The 19744-nt window shown below is 48.7% G+C and overlaps 1 protein-coding gene across 1 annotated transcript in view; it reads left to right on the top strand.

Annotated features, from left to right (window-relative positions):
- The window catches only part of LOC140486511 (arsenite methyltransferase), a 53972-nt gene that overhangs the window by 8423 nt on the left and 25805 nt on the right, over window positions 1–19744 (top strand). The window contains exon 2 of the mRNA XM_072585759.1: window positions 2562–2692. Coding sequence (XP_072441860.1) covers window positions 2562–2692 — 131 coding nt within the window. The remainder of the gene's footprint in view (window positions 1–2561; window positions 2693–19744) is intronic.

The following is a 19744-nucleotide window of genomic DNA, read 5'->3' as shown; positions in this document are numbered from 1 at the left end:
TGCATATGTTTTCTGCAACATGCATGAGCTGGTGGTAGTTAAAACTGTTCAGCGATGAGAAAAAAAATTCCTGGATATAAAAGAAGATCTCATTCATACTTCTGTGGGGTTGCTTCAGGGCCTGGCCAAAGTTGTCTCTAACACATCCATGTATTGGGTCATGCAGGGGGTCATAGTTCACAACTGACTGCCCTGATCGCACAGCTATGTTAGCATCTGGGTGTCCTTTGAAAGAAAGCACGCTGTGTCTGCCAATACTCACCATACCTTTACAGAAAAAATTGTACCATTTGGAGTGGAATACAACATTGTCCCCCTGCAACTCTAATCTACTTTAAAGCCTGCCCTCTTTCCCTCAGCATCTATTTCCTTATTGCTGCTCTGCCCCTGTTGGGCAGTGCTTGTCAATTGCTAATTTAATTAGAAAAATCAAATAAAAAATTTATTTAAAATGGCACCTCCTCCACATAGACCTGCTCCTTGGCCTGACTAATGTAGTCATTAACACCCCAAACAGGGGGTCATCGTTTCCCATGACTGCCCCACTTCCACAGCTGTGTTCATGCCTGGGTGTCCTTGGAGAGAAAGCATATGATGTCTACCAACTCAATACTTCAGTTAAAAATCACACAACACCAGATTATAGTCCAACAGGTTTAATTGGAAGCACTATGTTTCAGAGCGCTGTTCCTTCATCAGGTTAACCACCTGATGAAGGATAGCACTTCAAATAGTGCTTCCAATTAAACCTGTTGGACTATAACCTGGTGTTGTGTGATTTTTAACTTTGTACACCCCAGTCCAACACCGGCACCTCCAAATCCTCAATACTTCAGAGAGAGATAGGCACCACCTCAAAGTCCATTTTAATATAATCCCCTCTCTCTTTTCCTAGCTTCCCCTATTTTCTGTTCTTGTTGTTGGTGAGCAGAGCTGGTATTTCAATAATTTAATTGGAGACACAAATGATTTAGTGGAGGTTTATTTTAAGAAAACTCAATCGTTCTCCAGATGCCAGCTTGCTGTTTCTTCATTTCTTTTTTATTGCTTGATGTGAAAAGTGAATTTCAGCATCCGAAAAAAAACCTTAATGTCTGGAAAGGTAAGAATGTTTAAAAATTGCAACAGATCGTTTGGCCGAATTACTTTTACATCACAAGCAAAATTTGGGACAAACTCGGATTAAATTCCTTCCAAAGATTATAAATAGAATAAGATTACGACACAAGATTACGTCCAGATAGAAGACTGAAACTGAACAATAAAACCAAAACATTAATATTGACAAAAATGACACAAAAATGGAAATATTAATGCTCACCAAGCTGTTGGTAAATGAAGATTTAATAAGGCAGAACTGGATACTGGTAAGGAGCAGTCGTGCATCAATGCGTTATGACAACAAAACAGTGCTTTAGAAAGAAAATTTCGCAGCCGTCCAGCATGCTCACACTAACAACAATGTATCAATGACCAGGTAACCTGTTTTTGTGACATTGATTGGAGGATGTGCATTTGTAATAGCTCTCCAATTCTGTGAAATATTGCTTCGGGGTCTTTTCCACATATCATTTAGGGACAGGAGTAAGCCATTTAGCCCCTTGAGGTAAAAACAATGACTGCAGATGCTGGAAACAAAATTCTGGATTAGTGGTGCTGGAAGATCACAGCAGTTCAGGCAGCATCCAAGTAGCTTCGAAATCGACGTTTCGGGCAAATTCCTGATGAAGGGCTTTTGCCCGAAACGTCGATTTCGAAGCTACTTAGATGCTGCCATTTAGCCCCTTGAGCCTGTTCTGCGACTCGGTAGGATCATTCTGATTTGATTATGCCTTCAAATCCATTGTCCTGACTACTGCCCAATACCCTTTTCTTTCCATGTTAGTCAAGAACCTATTCACCTCTGCCTTAACACCCTTAATTGCTCCAGCCACTACAATTGTATTGAATCCTGTGCTGTCCCTGTCCTGGGAGTGTTTGATGAGGACAGTGTAGAGGAATTATACACTGCATTAACTCCATGCTGTCCCTGTCTTGGGGTGTGTGTTTGATGTGGACAGTGTACAGATAGTTGTACACCACATCCAACTAGTTCTACACTGTCCCTGTCCTGGGGAGTACTTGACAGGGACAGTGTACGGAAAGTTTTACACCACATTGAGTTAACTCCATGCTGTCCCTGTCCTGGGGAGTATTTGTTGAGGACTGTGTACAGAAAGTTTCACACCACATCTAGTTAACTCCATGCTGTCACGATCTTGGGGAGTATTTGATGGGGACAGTGTAGAGGAAGTTTTACACTGCATTAACTCCTTGCTGTCCCTGTCCTGGGGAACAGTGTCAGAGGAGCTTCAGTCTCAATCACACAGGATGATTAAGAATTAAAAATCAAAAATGTGATTTATTCTCTTTTCTTGGACTGGACCAGAAATACTAACTCTGATTTCTCTTCACAGATGCTGTTGGACCTGCTGAGCTTTTCCAGAACTTTCTGTTTTTGTTTCTGATTTACAGCATCCGCAGCTCCTTTGGTTTTTAATTCCTTTTCATATTGGCTTCAGAATTACTATGGGAAACGACTGAAAAGCTCAGAAGATTTGAAAACTGATGTGGCCTGCTCTAAAACATGTGTCTCCCTCAGTAAATCAGCTACTCATGCCATGAGACTCATCCACCCAGAGGTTACTCAAAGGTACGGATTTTGCAGAGAGCTGCCTTGTACCCAGTGGAAGGCCATTCAATGTGCTGATAGGAATTTGGTGAATTTGATTCACCTTGAGGAGAAGGGGATGGCCATTCAGCCCATCAAGGTGGTCATGGCTGATCTGTACTTTACGCTCTCCACAGCCTTGTTTCCCTGATCCTTTGCCAAAGAAAATTTACTACGTTCAGTTTTGAAATTTATGATGACCCATCCTTGATAGCTTCTGTTATGATACAGTGGTGAACCCCTCTGTTAATTAAACCAAACACCCAGAAAAGCTCACCTCGCCTGGTAATCTGGTTAAAATATGAGTGACTGAGAACTCCCAAATTCCACTATTTAAAGAAAATAATATCAATTTATTCTTTAACTCTAAAAGAGAACATTAAACAACAATTAATTCATAACTCTAAGCCCCCCCTTTCTCTTAACTGCTTATTACCTGCCTCCAACTCTATAGGAATATGCTGTTCCAATAAAACGCTTATTAAAATTGGCCAGCAGGTTTAGCTGCAATAATGGTGTCAGACAAGCATAGGAATCCCATTTTGGAAACATCGTGGGGACTAACAAGAGCATAAGGGAGACAATGGCCAGTGGCATTATCACTAGACTGTTAATCCAGAGATCTGGGTAATGCTCGAGGGACCCAGGTTTGAATCCCGCTATGGCAAATGATGTAATTGGAGCGAGTAAACTCTGGAAGTAAAAAGTCTAATGATGACTGTGAATCCATTGTCAATTGGTGGAAAAACCCATCTAGTTCATTAATGTCTTTCAGGGAGCAAACTGCCATCCTGGTCTGGTTGATATGTGACTCCAGACCCACAACAATGTGGTTGACTCTTAACTGCCCTCTGAACAATAAATGCTGGCCTGGCCAGTGATGCCCTCATCCAATGAATAAAAACAAACTACATCAAATTAATTTCAAAACCCCACAGCTGCTGTTGTCTTTGGTGTCTGTCTTCCTTGGACTGAGATCTCCCTGGGTCATCTTCTTTCTATTTACTATGACGATGTTTCATATGAAAAAGGTACCTTTGACAGAGAGTGTTTCAATCTGTTGGGTCTCTTGCTCTTTCTCTCTCTCTTTCTAGATAGCAGTTATGCTGCCTGACCTTCAAGCTGCCTGCCTTTTTCATCTCATTGGTTCAATGTTTACAAAAGAATAAATTCAAACTCGATTGGGTTTTAGTATTCTGGGGGATAATTTAAATTTATTCGTTAAATTTGAATTGTTGTGAAAACAGGAACCAACTCAGGTATCCATTTCTCAGCTAAATGTTACATATTTTCAATTTTCCAGTACACTCTGACACTGCTAGCTAGTCACATGACAAGTGCTTGTAAGCTCTCAATGCAAAACAGCATTCATTTTCTCTTAAGGGTACAGTACACACCTCCAAACTTTGTGGAGGAGACCACTCCAAACTTTCACTCTTCCTTTTGTTTATTGTTTCCATAGCACCACTCTATTTACACAACTCCCTCCCCCAAAGGAAAGAGCTTCTCTCGATCTAGCCGAAAGAACCCTTTCATTGTCTTAAATATTTCAACTTAACTTTCCACTCTGGGGTAGATTTGACACTTGCCCACTGGAGGGTTTGAAAATTAAGAGTCTTGAGGGTCATCCATGTGGGTGAACTTCCAGCCACCTGCCCACAAGTTGCCCTCGTCATTTCGAGAGGTGTGCCCATGAGGCCCTTCGGCCCCATTGAATCCCAAAAGTGGTAAATGAATGGCCACTTAAGGACCTCATGCCAATGCCTCTTGCTCTTTAACCAAAAGGAGGGAAAGGCAACAGGCTTAGCTGCAGTGATGGTGACAGGCAGACATATAAATCCCACTTTGGAAACATCCTGGGGACTAACAAGAGCATAAAAGAGGCAATGGTCTTGTGATATTTTCGCTGGGCTGTCCCGGGTAATGTTCTGGTGACCCAGGTTCAAATTCCACCATGGCAAATTTGAATCCAATAAAAATCTAGAAATAGGAGTCTGATGATGACCCCCCAAAATCAATTGCTGATTGTCAAAAAACCCCATCTGGTTCACAAATGCCCTTTAGGGAAGGAAACTGTTATCCTTGTCTGGTCTACTTGTGACTCCAGACCCACAGCAATGTGGTTGACTCTTCACTGTCCTCTGGGCAATTAGGGATGGGTAATAAACGCTTGCCTAACCAGCAATACTCTTATCTCATGAATTAATTTAAAAATAACCTCCACCCCAGTTTATTTCTTCCTAACCCATTGAGCCTTCTCCAAAGTCTCTCCGAAACTGACCCCACACTACCTTTCTTCTTCATCTTTTTGAGACTCCCCCAATAACTTGAATTACCTGGCTCCTCTGTGTCGTGGACTGACTGCAATTCCAGCAGTGGCCACTGCTCCTGCCTGGTGCTGTTATTCCACAGGGCTGTTGGCAACAGGATTTTTTAATAATTCAGTCTGGGGATTTGGGCATCACTATTTGGGTCAATATTTATCGCCTATTCTTATTCGTCCTTGAATTGCTACTGTCCATTTACTGTAGGTTGTCTTACAATGCCTTTAGGCAGGGAGTTCCAGTATGTTGATCCAATGACTATGAAGGAATGACAATATACTTCCAACTCAGGATGGTGAGTGACTTGGTGGTGTTCCTGTGTACCTGCTGCCTTTATCTTAGGTGCCGTGTAAGGAGCGTTGGTGAGCTTTTACATTTTGAATCTAGTGCTCCCACATGCTGCTGCCACTCTCTCTTTGTGATATATTGAGTGAGCGTGGTCAATGGGGTACCCTTCAGGCAGGCTGCTTTGACCTGGACAGTGTCGGCCATCTTGTGTTGTGTTGGAACTGTATGCATTCAGGCGCATGGAATGTATCCCATTCTACTCCATCACAAAGGTAGGCTTTGTAGATGGTTAACACAGTTTCAGGAGTCATGAGATGATTTAATCACCACAGAATTCCCAGTCTCTAACCATCTCTTGTAGCCCCATATTATTTTTGGTTGGTGGACTTCATTTTCTGGTCAGTGGTAAGCCCCAGGGTGTTGATAATGAGAATTCAGCAATGGGAATGACATTAAATGTCTTGATGGTTGGATTCTCTATTGTTGGATATGGTCTTTGCTTGGGACTTTTGTGATGAATGTTACTTGCTACTCAACAGCCCAATCCTGAATGTTGTCCAGATCTTTGTTGCTTTTGGATACAGACTGCTTCAGTATTGGAAGAATCTTTTATGGTGCTGAGTTATTGTGCTATCGTCAGTGAAGATCTCACTTCTGATTTTGAGGCTGTAGTGATTTAGTGACAGAATCCCTCCCTGTGAGACTCATGTTCAAGTCTCACTTGCTGCAGTGGTGTGTAATAAGATCTCTGAACAGGTTGATTTAGAAAATATCTACGCCAGGGAACTCCTGCAGAGATATCCTGGGACTGAGATGACTGATTTCCAACAACTACAACCATTTTCCTATCTGCTAGGTATGACTCCAACCAACAGAGAGTTTGTCCCCAATTCCCATTGACTCCAGTTTTGCTAGGGCTCTTTGATGGTGCACGCGGTCAAATTCTACAATGATGTCAAGGTTTATCAGTCTTACTCCCTCTCTTGGGTTCAGCTCTTTTGTCCATATTTGGACCAAAGCTGTATGAGATCAGGGGAGAAGGTCAGGCAGCATCCGAGGAGCAGTAAAACCGATGTTTCAGGCAAAAGCCTTTCATCAGGAATGAGGCCTTTTTGAGGACTCCTAGTTATGGAGGTGAGGATCTAAAAGTTTGTTGTACTTACAGTTTTTGATGTTTCAAATGGAGGAGAAATACTGTTTGTTAAGGGTATGAATTCTTATTAGAATGTAATACAGAAGGGGTCCTTTGCTGCCTCATTCCTGATGAAGGGCTTTTGTCCAAAACGCCGATTTTCCTGCTCCTCGGATGCTGCCTGACCTGCTGTGATTTTCCAGCACCATTCTAATCTAGACTCTGATCTCCAGCATCTGCAGTCCTCGCTTTCGCCTATATGAGATCAGAAGCTGAGTGTGCCAATTGGAACACAAGTTATTATTTATTTATGCGTTATTTATGAGTAAATGCCTCTTGATGTCACTATTCTAGATGATGTTTGAGAGTAGACTAATGTAGACAGTAATTGACCTGGTTGGAATTATCAAGCTTTTTGTGTACTATACATACTTGGGCAATGTCAGGTAGATGCAAGTTTTGCATCTAGAACATAGAACATAGAAAAATACAGCGCAGTACAGGCCCTTTGGCCCTCGATGTTGCGGCGATCCAAGCCCACCTAATCTGCACTAGCCCACTATCCTCCATATGCCTATCCAATGCCCGTTTAAATGCCCATAAAGAGGGAGAGTCCACCACTGCTAGTGGCAGGGCATTCCATGAACTCACGACTTGCTGAGTAAAGAACTGTTTACTACCCCTAACATCTGTCCTATACCTACCACCCCTTAATTTAAAGCTATATTGGAAGAGCTTGGACTGGGGTGTACAAAGTTAAAAATCACTCAACACCAGGTTAGAGTCCAATGGGTTTAATTGGAAGCACTAGCTTTCAGAGCGCTGCTGGTGTTGTGATTTTTAACTTTGTACACCCAAGTCCAACGCCAGCATCTCCAAATCGCTAAGGGCCGTGGCAAGTTCTGTAGTTTGCATGTTTTCAGTACAATTGTTGGAATGTGGTCAAAGCCCATAGCCTTTGCACTATCAGGTGCCTCCAGGCATTTCATGATATTCCATGGAATAAATCGATTTGGCTGAAGACTGGTATCTGCAATGCTGGGGGAGTTGCTGGAGGAAACCGAGATGGATCATCCACTCAGCACTTTGGCTAAAGATTACTGCAAAAACTTCAGCCTTACCTTTTGTACTTTGTCTTGGGCTCTTCCATCATTGAGGATGGGTATATTTGTGCAGTGAGTAGTCTAATTGTCCACCGCCATTCATGACTGGATGTGGTAGATCTCCAGGTAGGACCGAATGGCCTTTTCTGCATGGATTCTCCAAGATAGAAATTCCCAAAGATTCCCAATCCTCTGAGTGAAGAAATTCCTCCTCATGTCAGACCCAAATTTTCCATTTATTCCGAGTCCATGACCCTGTGTCCCAGATTTGCCAAGCAGAGGAAACATTTATCACCTGCACAGAATACACAGCCCACTGGAGTATTGGCTTGTAACGGTGCTGTGTGGAAATGCAATTCATGGCAACCATCTGTGTCTGTGAAGAAAAAGCGATTGGATTCCTCAATGGTCTCGGCCCTCTCTATCCTAAAAGGCAGCAACATTTCTCCATTCTTCACCTCCGTCACATTCCTTACTGCATCATTGAGAGCTGTGAATTCAAGTAACTGGTCTGTAAGTTCTAGAATTCCCTTCCTCCCTGGTTCTCTTCATCCTTTACGATAGTCCTTAAACCTTACTTTTAACTCAGCTACCAGTCCTAATATCTGCATTAAAACGCTTCAGTGAAATGCTCTGGAACATTTCAGTGAGGTGAAGGCTGTTTTTTTAAAAGTTTTTTTTCAGTTCCCTCAACTGAGGGAGGTAAAGGTTATATCTAGCAAACAGTTGCAGTATTAATCATTAAGGTATTGACATGGTCTTTGTTATAGAGTAGCATTATCTGTCAGAATGTAGCAGATGGGAAAGTGAACACAGTCTGGGAAACGTTGCTGCCTTTTGGGATAGACAGGGGCGATGCTCTATGTTATTTATCCAAGAGATGTGGGCATCACTGCCTGGACCAATATTTATTGCCCATCCCTAATTACCCAGAGTGCAGTGAAACGTCAATTGCACTGCTGTGGGTCTGGAGTCATATGTTGGCCAGACTCGGTAAGGATGGCAGATTCCCTCCCTAAAGGACATGAATAAACTGGAAAGTTTACTTCCCAACAATCGACAATGGTTTCATGGTCATCATTAGACACTTAGTTCCAATTTATTTTCGACTGAATTCAAATTCCACCATCTGCTATGAAAGGAACAAACCTGGATCCCCAAAACAACACATGGGTCTCTGGATTAATAATCTATTGATATTGACTGGTAGGTCATTACCACTAGCCTGAGATATGTGGCCAGTTTAATGTGCTCAATCTAGGATACCATGTGTCCTGTGTGTCCAGCCTGGGCAATGGTGTTTGGTATCTGTGGTCTGGGGCAGGGTGTTTGGTGTGTCTGGTCTGGGACAGTGTGTTTGGTATTTCTGGTCTGGGACAGGGTGTCTGGTGTGTCTGGTCTGGGACAGGGTGTTTGCTGTGTCTGGTCTGGGACAGGGTGTCTGGTGTGTCTGGTCTGGGACAGGGTGTTTGCTGTGTCTGGTCTGGGACGGGGTGTTTGGTATTTCTGGTCTGGGACAGGGTGTTTGGTGTGTCTGGTCTGGGACAGCGTGTTTGGTATTTCTGGTCTGGGGTCTGGGACAGGGTGTTTGGTGTGTCTGGGATCTGGGACAGGGTGTTTGGTGTGTCTGGTCTGGGACAGCGTGTTTGGTATTTCTGGTCTGGGGTCTGGGACAGGGTGTTTGGTGTGTCTGGGATCTGGGACAGGGTGTTTGGTGTGTCTGGCCTGGGACAGGGTGTTTGGTATTTCTGGTCTGGGGTCTGGGACAGGGTGTTTGGTGTGTCTGGGATCTGGGACAGGGTGTTTGGTGTGTCTGGCCTGGGACAGGGTGTTTGGTGTGTCTGGTCTGGGACAGTGTGTTTGATATTTCTGGTCTGGGACAGGGTGTTTCTTGTGTCTGGTCTGGGACGGGTTATTTGGTATTTCTGTTCTGGGATAGGGTGTTTGGTGCGTCTGGTCTGGGACAGCGTGTTTGGTGTGTCTGGGGTCTGGGACAGGGTGTTTGGTGTGTCTGGGGCCTGGGACAGCGTGTTTGGTGTGTCTGGGGTCTGGGACAGGGTGTTTGGTGTGTCTGGCCTGGGACAGGGTGTTTGGTGTGTCTGGGGTCTGGGACAGCATGTTTGGTGGGTCTGGGGTCTGGGACAGGGTGTTTGGTGTGTCTGGCCTGGGACAGGGTGTTTGGTATACTGGATTAGTGGTGCTGGAAGAGCACAGCAGTTCAGGGAGCATCCAACGAGCAGCTGTGCTCTTCCAGCACCACTAATCCAGTATTTGATTTTCAGCATCTGCAGTCATTGTTTTTACCTGGGTGTTTGGTGTGCCTGGTCTGGGACAGCGTGTTTGGTATTTCTGTTCTGGGATAGGGTGTTTGGTGTGTCTGGTTTGGGACAGTGTGTTTGGTGTGTCTGGTCTGGGACAGGGTGTTTGGTATTTCTGTTCTGGGATAGGGTGTTTGGTGTGTCTGGTTTGGGACAGTGTGTTTGGTATTTCTGGTCTGGGACGGGGTGTTTGGTATTTCTGGTCTGGGACAGTGTGTTTGGTATTTCTGGTCTGGGACAGGGTGTTTGGTGTGTCTGGTCTGGGACGGGTTATTTGGTATTTCTGTTCTGGGATAGGGTGTTTGGTGTGTCTGGTTTGGGACAGTGTGTTTGGTATTTCTGGTCTGGGACAGGGTGTTTGGTATTTCTGGTCTGGGACGGGGTGTTTGGTATTTCTGGTCTGGGACAGTGTGTTTGGTATTTCTGGTCTGGGACAGTGTGTTTCTTGTGTCTGGTCTGGGACGGGGTGTTTGGTATTTCTGGTCTGGGATAGGGTGTTTGGTATTTCTGTTCTGGGATAGGGTGTTTGGTGTGTCTGGTTTGGGACAGTGTGTTTGGTATTTCTGGTATGGGACAGGGTGTTTGGTATTTCTGGTCTGGGACAGTCTGTTTGGTATTTCTGGTCTGGGACAGTGTGTTTCTTGTGTCTGGTCTGGGACGGGTTATTTGGTATTTCTGTTCTGGGATAGGGTGTTTGGTGTGTCTGATCTGGGACAGTGTCTTTGGTGTGTCTGGGGTCTGGGACTGGGTGTTTGCTATTTCTGGTCTGGGATAGGGTGTTTGGTGTGTCTGGTCTGGGACGGGGTGTTTGATATTTCTGGTCTGGGACAGGGTGTTTGGAGTGTCTGGTCTGGGACAGAGTGTTTGGAGTGTCTGGTGTGGGACAAGGTGTTTGGTATTTCTGGTCTTGGACACGGTGTTTGCTGTGTCTGGTCTGGGACTGGGTGGTTGGTCTGTCTGGTCTGGGACAGTATGTTTGGTTCTGTCTGTCACAGACACCAGACACCAGACACCAGACACAGCAAACACAATGTCCCAGACCCCAGACACACCAAACACCCTGTCCCAGACCCCAGACACAGCAAACACAATGTCCCAGACCCCAGACACACCAAACACCCTGTCCCAGACCCCAGACACACCAAACACAATGTCCCAGACCCCAGACACACCAAACACCCTGTCCCAGACCCCAGACACACCAAACATCCTGTCCCAGACCCCAAACTCACCAAACACACTGTCCCAGACCCCAGACACGGCAAACACACTGTTACAGACCCCCAGACATACCAAGCAGACTGTCCCAGACCCCAGACACAGCAAACACACTGTCCCAGACCCCAGACACACAAAACACGCTGTCACTGACCCCCAGACACACCAAACATGATGGCCCAGACCCCCAGAGCACCAAACACAATGTCCCAGACTCCCAGACACACCAAACAACCTGTCCCAAACACCAGAGACACCAAACACACTGTCCCAGACGCCAAACACACCAAAGACCCTGTCCCAGACCAGACACACCAAACACCCTGTCCCAGACCCCAGACACACCAAACACAATGTCCCAGACCCCAGACACACCAAACACGCTGTCCCAGACCCAAGACACAACAAACACCCAGTCCCAGAACAGACACACCAAACACAAAGTCGCAGACTCCAGACACACCAAACACAAAGTCGCAAGACTCCAGACACAGCAAACACACTGTCCCAGACCAGACAAACCAAACACCCTGTTCCACACGCTAGACATACCAAACACACTGTCCCAGACACCAGACCCAACAAACACACTGTCCCAGACCCCAGACATAGCAAACACCCTGTCCCAGACACTAGATGCACCAAACACACTGTCCCAGACCCCAGACCCACCAAACACACTGTCCCAGACCCCTTACACAGCAGACACGCTGTCCCAGACCCCCGGACAAACCAAACACCCTATCCCAGACACCAGACACACCAGACATCCTGTCCCAGACCCCAGACACACCAAACACACTGTCCCAGATCAGACAGACCAACCACCCTGTCCCACACCCCAGACACACCAAACACACTGTCCCAGACCACAGACACACCAAACACACTATCCCAGACCCCAGACATGGTAGACACACTGTCCTAGACCCCAGACACACCAAACACAATGTCCCAGACCCCAGACACACCAAACACGATGTCCTAGACCCCCAGACACACCAAACACAATGTCCCACTCCCCAGACACACCAAACCCCCTGTTCCAGACACCAGACACACCAAACACACTGTCCTGGACCCCAGACATAGCAAACCCACTGTCCCAGACCCCAGACACACCAAACATGCTGTCCAAGACCCCCAGACAGACCAACCACCCTGCCCCAGACCCCAGGCACAGCAAACACCCTGTCTCAGACCCCAGACACAGCAAACACACTGTCTCGGACCCCAGACACACCAAACACCCTGTCCCAGACCCCAGACCCACCAAACATACTGTCCCAGATCCCAGACCCACCAAACATACTGTCCCAGACCCCAGACCCACCAAACACACTGTCTCAGACCACAGACACAGCAAACACGCTGTCCCAGACCACAGACACAGCAAACACACTGTCCCAGACCCCAGACACACCAAACACCCTGTCCTAGACCCCAGACACACCAATCACACTGTCCCAGATCCCAGACACACCAAACACCTTATCCCAGACACCAGACACAGCAAACAACCTGTCCCAGACCCCAGACATAGCAAACACCCTGTCCCAGACCCCAGACACACCAAACACACTGTCCCATACCCCAAACACAGCAAACACGCTGTCCTAGACCCCCAGACAAACCAAACACACTGTCCCAGACCCCAGACACACCAAACACACTGTCCCAGACCCCAGACATAGCAAACACCCTGTCCCAGACCCCAGATACACCAAACACCCTGTCCCAGACCCCAGACCCACCAAACATACTGTCCCAGATCCCAGACCCACCAAACACACTGTCCCAGACCCCAGACCCACCAAACACACTGTCTCAGACCACAGACACAGCAAACACGCTGTCCCAGACCACAGACACAGCAAACACACTGTCCCAGACCCCAGACACACCAAACACCCTGTCCTAGACCCCAGACACACCAATCACACTGTCCCAGATCCCAGACACACCAAACACCCTGTCCCAGACACCAGACACAGCAAACAACCTGTCCCAGACCCCAGACATAGCAAACACCCTGTCCCAGACCCCAGACACACCAAACACACTGTCCCACACCCCAAACACAGCAAACACGCTGTCCCAGACCCCCAGACAAACCAAACACACTGTCCCAGACCCCAGACACACCAAACACACTGTCCCAGACCCCAGACATAGCAAACACCCTGTCCCAGACTCCAGACACACCAAACACACTGTCCCAGACCCCAGACACACCAAACACACTGTCCCAGACCCCAGACATAGCAAACACCCTGTCCCAGACCCCAGACACACCAAACGCACTGTCCCAGACCCCAGACATACCAAACACACTGTCCCAGACCCCAGACATAGCAAACACCCTGTCCCAGACCCCAGATACACCAAACACACTGTCCCAGACCCCAGACACACCAGACACACTGTCCCAGACCCCAGACACACCAAACACACTGTCCTCGACCCCAGACACACCAAACACACTGTCCCAGACCCTCAGACACACCAAACACAATGTCCCACTCCCCAGACACACCAAACACCCTGTTCCAGACCCCAGACACACCAAACACGCTGTCCCAGACCCCAGACACACCAAACAGAATGTCCCAGACCCCGGACACACCAAACACACTGTCACAGACCCCAGTCACAGCAAACACACTGTCCCAGACCTGACACACTAAACACACTGTCCCAGGCCCCAGACTCAGCAAACACACTGTCCCAGATCCCAGACACACAAAACACGCTGTCCCAGACCCCCAGACACAGCAAACACACTGTCCCAGACCCCCAGACACACCAAATACACTATCCCAGACCCCAGACACACCAAACACGCTGTACCAGACCCTAGTCACAGCAAACACCCTGTCCCAGACCCCAGACACACCAAATCCCCTGACCCAGACCAGAGAGACAAACCAGCCTGTCCCAGACCAGAAATACCAAACACCCTGTCCCACACCAGAAATACCTCCACCCCTCACAATTCCTCCTGCACCACACGTGACATCACATCCGCCCCTCACATCATCGCTGGTGTCAGACGTTCGGTGACTTCTGCTCCCCCCCCCACTGTCGTGTTTGCCACCACTTCAACCCCCACCAACGTCACTCACCTGCATTCTGCTGACACGCCCCCCCCACAGATCCCACTGTCACTATCCCCACCCCCCAGAACCCAGAGGGGAACACCACCCCTGCTCATGACTCCACCCCCATTCCCCCCACCACCACACCCACTCCAGTTACAGGCTCTGCCCCCACTCCCAGCTCTACACCCACACCAGATCCCAGCTCCCAGCCCTGCCGAGTTTTCACCATCCCTCCACACCTCCCCCTCACTGAGGACGAACGATCAGTCCTCAGCAAAGGACTCATCTTCATCCCCAAGGTAAAAACAATGACTGCAGATGCTGGAAACCAGGTTCTGGATTAGTAGTGCTGGAAGAGCACAGCAGTTCAGGCAGCATCCAACGAGCAGTGGAATTGACGTTTCGGGCAAAAGCCCTTCATCAGGAATAAAGGCAGTGAGCCTGAAGCGTGGAGAGATAAGCTAGAGGAGGGTGGGAGAAACCAAATCATCCGCCGACATTTCCGCCATCTCCAAACGGACCCCACCACCAGGGATATATTTCCCTCCTCACCCCTTTTCGCTTTCGGCAAAGACCGTTCCCTCCGTGACTACCTGGTCAGGTCCATGCCCCCCCTACAACCCACCCTCCCATCCTGGCACCTTCCCTTGCCACCGCAGGAATTGTAAAACCTGTGGCCACACCTCCTCCCTCACCTCTATCCAAGGCCCTAAAGTTTTACCTGCACATCCACTAATATCATTTATTGTATCCGTTGCTCCCGATGCGGTCTCCTCTACATTGGGGAGACTGGGCGCCTCCGAGCAGAGCGCTTTAGGGAACATCTCCGGGACACCGGCACCAATCAACCACACTGCCCCGTGGCCCAACATTTCAACTCCCCCTCCCACTCTGCCAAGGACATGGAGGTCTTGGGCCTCCTTCACTGCCGCTCCCTCACCACCAGATGCCTGGAGGAAGAACGCCTCATCTCTGGCCTCGGAACACTTCAACCCCAGGGCATCAATGTGGACTTCAACAGTTTCCTCATTTCCCCTTACCCCACCTCACCCTAGTTCCAAACTTCCAGCTCAGCACTGTCCCCTTGACTTGTCCAGACTTGTCCTACCTGCCTATCTCCTTTTCCACCTATCCACTCCACCCTCTCCTCCCTGACCTATCACCTTCATCCCCTCCCAACACTCACCCATTGCACTCTATGCTACTCTCTCCCCACCCCCACCCTCCTCTAGCTTACCTCTCCACGCTTCAGGCTCTCTGCCTTTATTCCTGATGAAGGGCTTTTGCCCGAAACATTGATTTCGCTGCTCCCTGGATGCTGCCTGAACTGCTGTGCTCTTCCAGCACCACTAATCCAGAATCACCTCCATCCCCCTCCGTCCACGCATCAATGAATTTAATACACGACGTGACATCGAACAATTCTTCCGTCGCCTCCGCCTCCGAGCTTACTTTCACAATCAGGACTCCTGCCCATCTTCCGAGGACCCCTTCGCCCACCTCCAACACACTGCATCCACCTGGACACCCCGCGCTGGCCTATTACCTGCCCTCGACCTCTTCATTTCCAACTGCCGCCGGGACATTAACCGCCTCAACCTGTCTACCCCCCTCCCCCACTCCAACCTCTCGTCCTCACAACGCGCAGCCCTCCAATCCCTCTGCTCCAATCCCAACCTCACCATCAAGCCAGCGGATAAAGGGGGCGCAGTGGTAGTCTGGCGCACTGACCTCTACACCGCTGAAGCCAAATGCCAACTCGAGGACACCTCTTCCTACTGCTCCCTCGACCATGACCGCACCCCCCATCACCAAACCATCATCTCCCAGACCATACAGAACCTCATCACCCCAGGAGATCTCCCACCCACAGCTTCCAACCTCATAGTCCGGGAACCCCGCACCACCCGATTCTACCTCCTTCCCAAGATCCACAAGCCTGACCACCCTGGCCGACCCATTGTCTCAGCATGCTCCTGCCCCACTGAACTCATCTCGACCTACCTCGACACTGTCCTATCCCCCCTAGTCCAGGAACTCCCCACATACGGTCGAGACACCACCCACACCCTCCACCTCCTCCAAGACTTCCGTTTCCCCAGCCCTCAAGGCCTCATCTTCACCATGGATATTCAATCCCTCTACACCTCCATCCGCCATGACCAGCGCCTCCAAGCCCTCTGTTTCTTCGTCTCCCGATGTCCCCAACAATACCCTTCCACCAACACTCTCATTCATTTGGCCGAACTGGTCCTCACCCTTAACAATTTCTCCTTCGAATCCTCCCACTTCCTCCAGACCAAAGGCATAGCCATGGGCACACGTATGGGCCCCAGCTATGTCTGTCTCTTTGTTGGCTACGTAGAACAGTTGATCTTCCATAATTACACCGGCACCACTCCCCACCTCTTCCTCCGCTACATTGATGACTACATTGGCGCCACCTTGTGCTCCCACGAGGAGGTTGAGCAATTCATCAACTTCACCAACACATTCCACCCTGACCTTAAATTTACCTGGACCATCTCTGACACCTCCCTCCCCTTCCTGGACCTCTCCATCTCCACTAACGACGACCGACTTGACATCGACATTTTTTACAAACCCACCAACTCACACAGCTACCTGGATTACACCTCTTCCCACCCTACCTCCTGCAAAAATGCCATCCCGTATTCCCAATTCCTCCGCCTCCGCCGTATCTGCTCCCAGGAGGACCAGTTCCACCACAGAACACACCAGATGGCCTCCTTCTTTAGAGACCGCAATTTCCTTTCCCATGTGGTTAAAGATGCCCTCCAACACATCTCATCCACATCCCATAGCTCCGCCCTCAGACCTCACCCCTCCAACCGTAACAAGGACAGAATGCCCCTGGTGCTCACTTTCCACCCTACCAACCTTCGCATAAACCAAGTCATCCGTTGATATTTCCTCCACCTCCAAACGGACCCCACCACCAGGGATATATTTCCCTCCTCACCCCTTTCCGCAAAGACAGTTCCCTCTGTGACTACCTGGTCAGGTCCACGCCCCCCTACAACCCACCCTCCCATCCTGGCACTTTCCCCTGCCACCGCAGGAATTGCAAAACCTGCTCCCACACGTCCTCCCTCACCTCTATCCAAGGCCCTAAAGGAGCCTTCCACATCCATCAAAGTTTTACCTGCACATCCACCAATATCATTTATTGTATCCGTTACTCCCGATGTGGTCTTCTCTACATTGGGGAGACTGGACAGCCCCCAGCAGAGCACTTTAGGGAACATCTCTGGGACACCTGCACCAATCAACCAAACTGCCCCGTGGCCCAACATTTCAACTCCTCCCCCCACTCTGGGCCTCCTTCACCGCCGCTCTCTCACCACCAGACGCCTGGAGGAAGAACGCCTCATCTTCGGCCTCAGAACACTTCAAACCCAGGGCATCAATGTGGACTTCAACAGTTTCCTCATTTCCCCTTCTCCACCTCACCCCAGTTCCAAACTTCCAGCTCAGCACCGTCCCCTTGACTTGTCCTACCTGCCTATCTTCATTTCCACCTATCCACTCCACCCTCCCCTTGACCTATCATCTTCATCCCCTCCCCCACTCACCTATTGAATTTTATGGTACTTTCTCCCCACCCCCACCCTCCTCTCATTTATCACTGCACCCTTCAGGCTCTCTACCTGTATTTCTGATGAAGGGCTTTTGCCCGAAATGTCAATTTTATTGCTTCTCGGATGCTGCCTGAACTGCTGTGCTTTTCCAGCACCACTAATCCAGAAATACCAAGCACCCTGTCCCAGACCAGACACAGCAAATACCCTACTTAGGAATTGACCAACAGGTTTAGACAGTACATTTGGATCAGCTCAGGCTTGGAGGGCCTAAGGGCCTGTTCCTGGGCTGTAAATGTTCTTTGTTCTTTGTTCTTACCACTATCTCACCATAACCCTTAATTTCTTTACTGCTCCAAAACCTACCTATTGTCGTCTTAATAACATTCAGTGAGTAAGCCTCAACTGCTTCACAGGGTTGGAAATTCCAGATTCCCAACCCTTTGGGTGAAGAAGTCCTTAATCTCTCTCTATTGCTATCTTTTATTTTTTTTTTAATCTGCCATTTTGTATTTTTACCCGTGACTCTGTCTCACTTTCTCTCATCCTATCTTTCATAATGTTGGTCTCTATTTCACACTCCACCTGTCATCTCTGTCATTCATCCTTGTCTCTTGGGTATTGCTTCCTGTTTTAACTCTCTACCTGACTATCCCTTTTTTCTTTGTCACTACCTCTCTCACGGGTTGGTTAGCTCAGTTGTCTGGGTGGTCAGTTTGTGATATAGAGTGCTGACAACAGTGTGGGTTTAATTCCTGTACTGACTGAGATTATTTTCATGAAGGAGTCTCCTACTCAACCTCTTCCCTCACCATGAAGTATAGTAGCCCTCAGGTTAGCTAACCACCAGGCGTCTGTCTTCTGTCTCTCTCTCTGTCCCTCTCTCTCTCTCTCTCGCTCTCTCTGTCTCTCACTCACACTCCGTTCAATGAGAGAGCAGCCCTATGGTCTTGTAGGGTGGCTGTCTTTGGATGTTTTTTTTTCTCTCATTGCCTTTATCACTCCCCTTCTCTCTCTGGCCTATCTTTCCCAGTCTGACTTTACATAAGAACCTCAGAAATAGGAGCAGGAGTAGGCCAGCTGGCCCATCTAACCTGCTCTGCTATTCAATATATATCATGGCTGAACCTTTTGGTGTGTCTGGTCTGGGACAGGGTGATTGGTTCTTCTGATCTGGGACCAGGGTGTTTGGTATTTCTGATCTGGGAGAGGGTATTTCGTGTGTCTGGTCTGGGACAGGGTGTTTGATATTTCTGGTCTGGGACAGTGTGGTGGGTGTGTCTGTCTGGGTGGGGTGTTTGGTATTTCTGGTTTGGGACAGTGTGTTTGGTGTGTCTGGTCTGGGACCGTGTGTTTGGTGTGTCTGGTCTGGAACAGGGTGTTTGGTGAGTCTGGTCTGGGACAGAGTGTTTGGTGAGTCTGGTCTGGGACATGGTGTTTGGTGTGTCTGGGGTCAGGGACAGGGTGTTTGGTGTGTCTGGTCTTGGACAGGGAGTTAGGTGTGTCTGGTCTGGGACAGTGTGTTTGGTGTGTCTGGTCTGAGACTGGGTGTTTGGTGTGTTGGTCTGGGACAGGGAGTTTGGTATTTCTGGTCTGGGACAGGGTGTTTGGTGTGTATGGGGTCTGGGACAGGGTGTTTGGTGTGTCTGGTCTGGGACAGCGTGTTTGGTGTGTCTGGTCTGGGACAGAGTGTTTGGTGAGTCTGGGGTCTGGGACAGCGTGTTTGGTGTGTCTGGGGTCTGGGACAGGGTGTTTGGTGTGTCTAGTCTGGGACAGGGTGTTTGGTGTGTACGGTCTGGGTCAGGGTGTTTGGTGTGTACGGTCTGGGTCAGGGTGTTTGGTGTGTCTGGTCTGGGACAGTGTGTTTGGTGTGTCTGGGGTCTGGGACAGGGTGTTTGGTGTGTCTGGGGTCTGGGACAGGGTGTTTGGTGTGTCTGGGGTCTGGGAC

Source organism: Chiloscyllium punctatum, chromosome 15 (genome assembly GCF_047496795.1).
Source record: "Chiloscyllium punctatum isolate Juve2018m chromosome 15, sChiPun1.3, whole genome shotgun sequence".
NCBI lineage: Eukaryota > Metazoa > Chordata > Chondrichthyes > Orectolobiformes > Hemiscylliidae > Chiloscyllium > Chiloscyllium punctatum.
The sequence above is the reverse complement of the archived record's forward strand: the minus strand, read 5'-3'. Positions and strand labels throughout refer to the sequence as shown.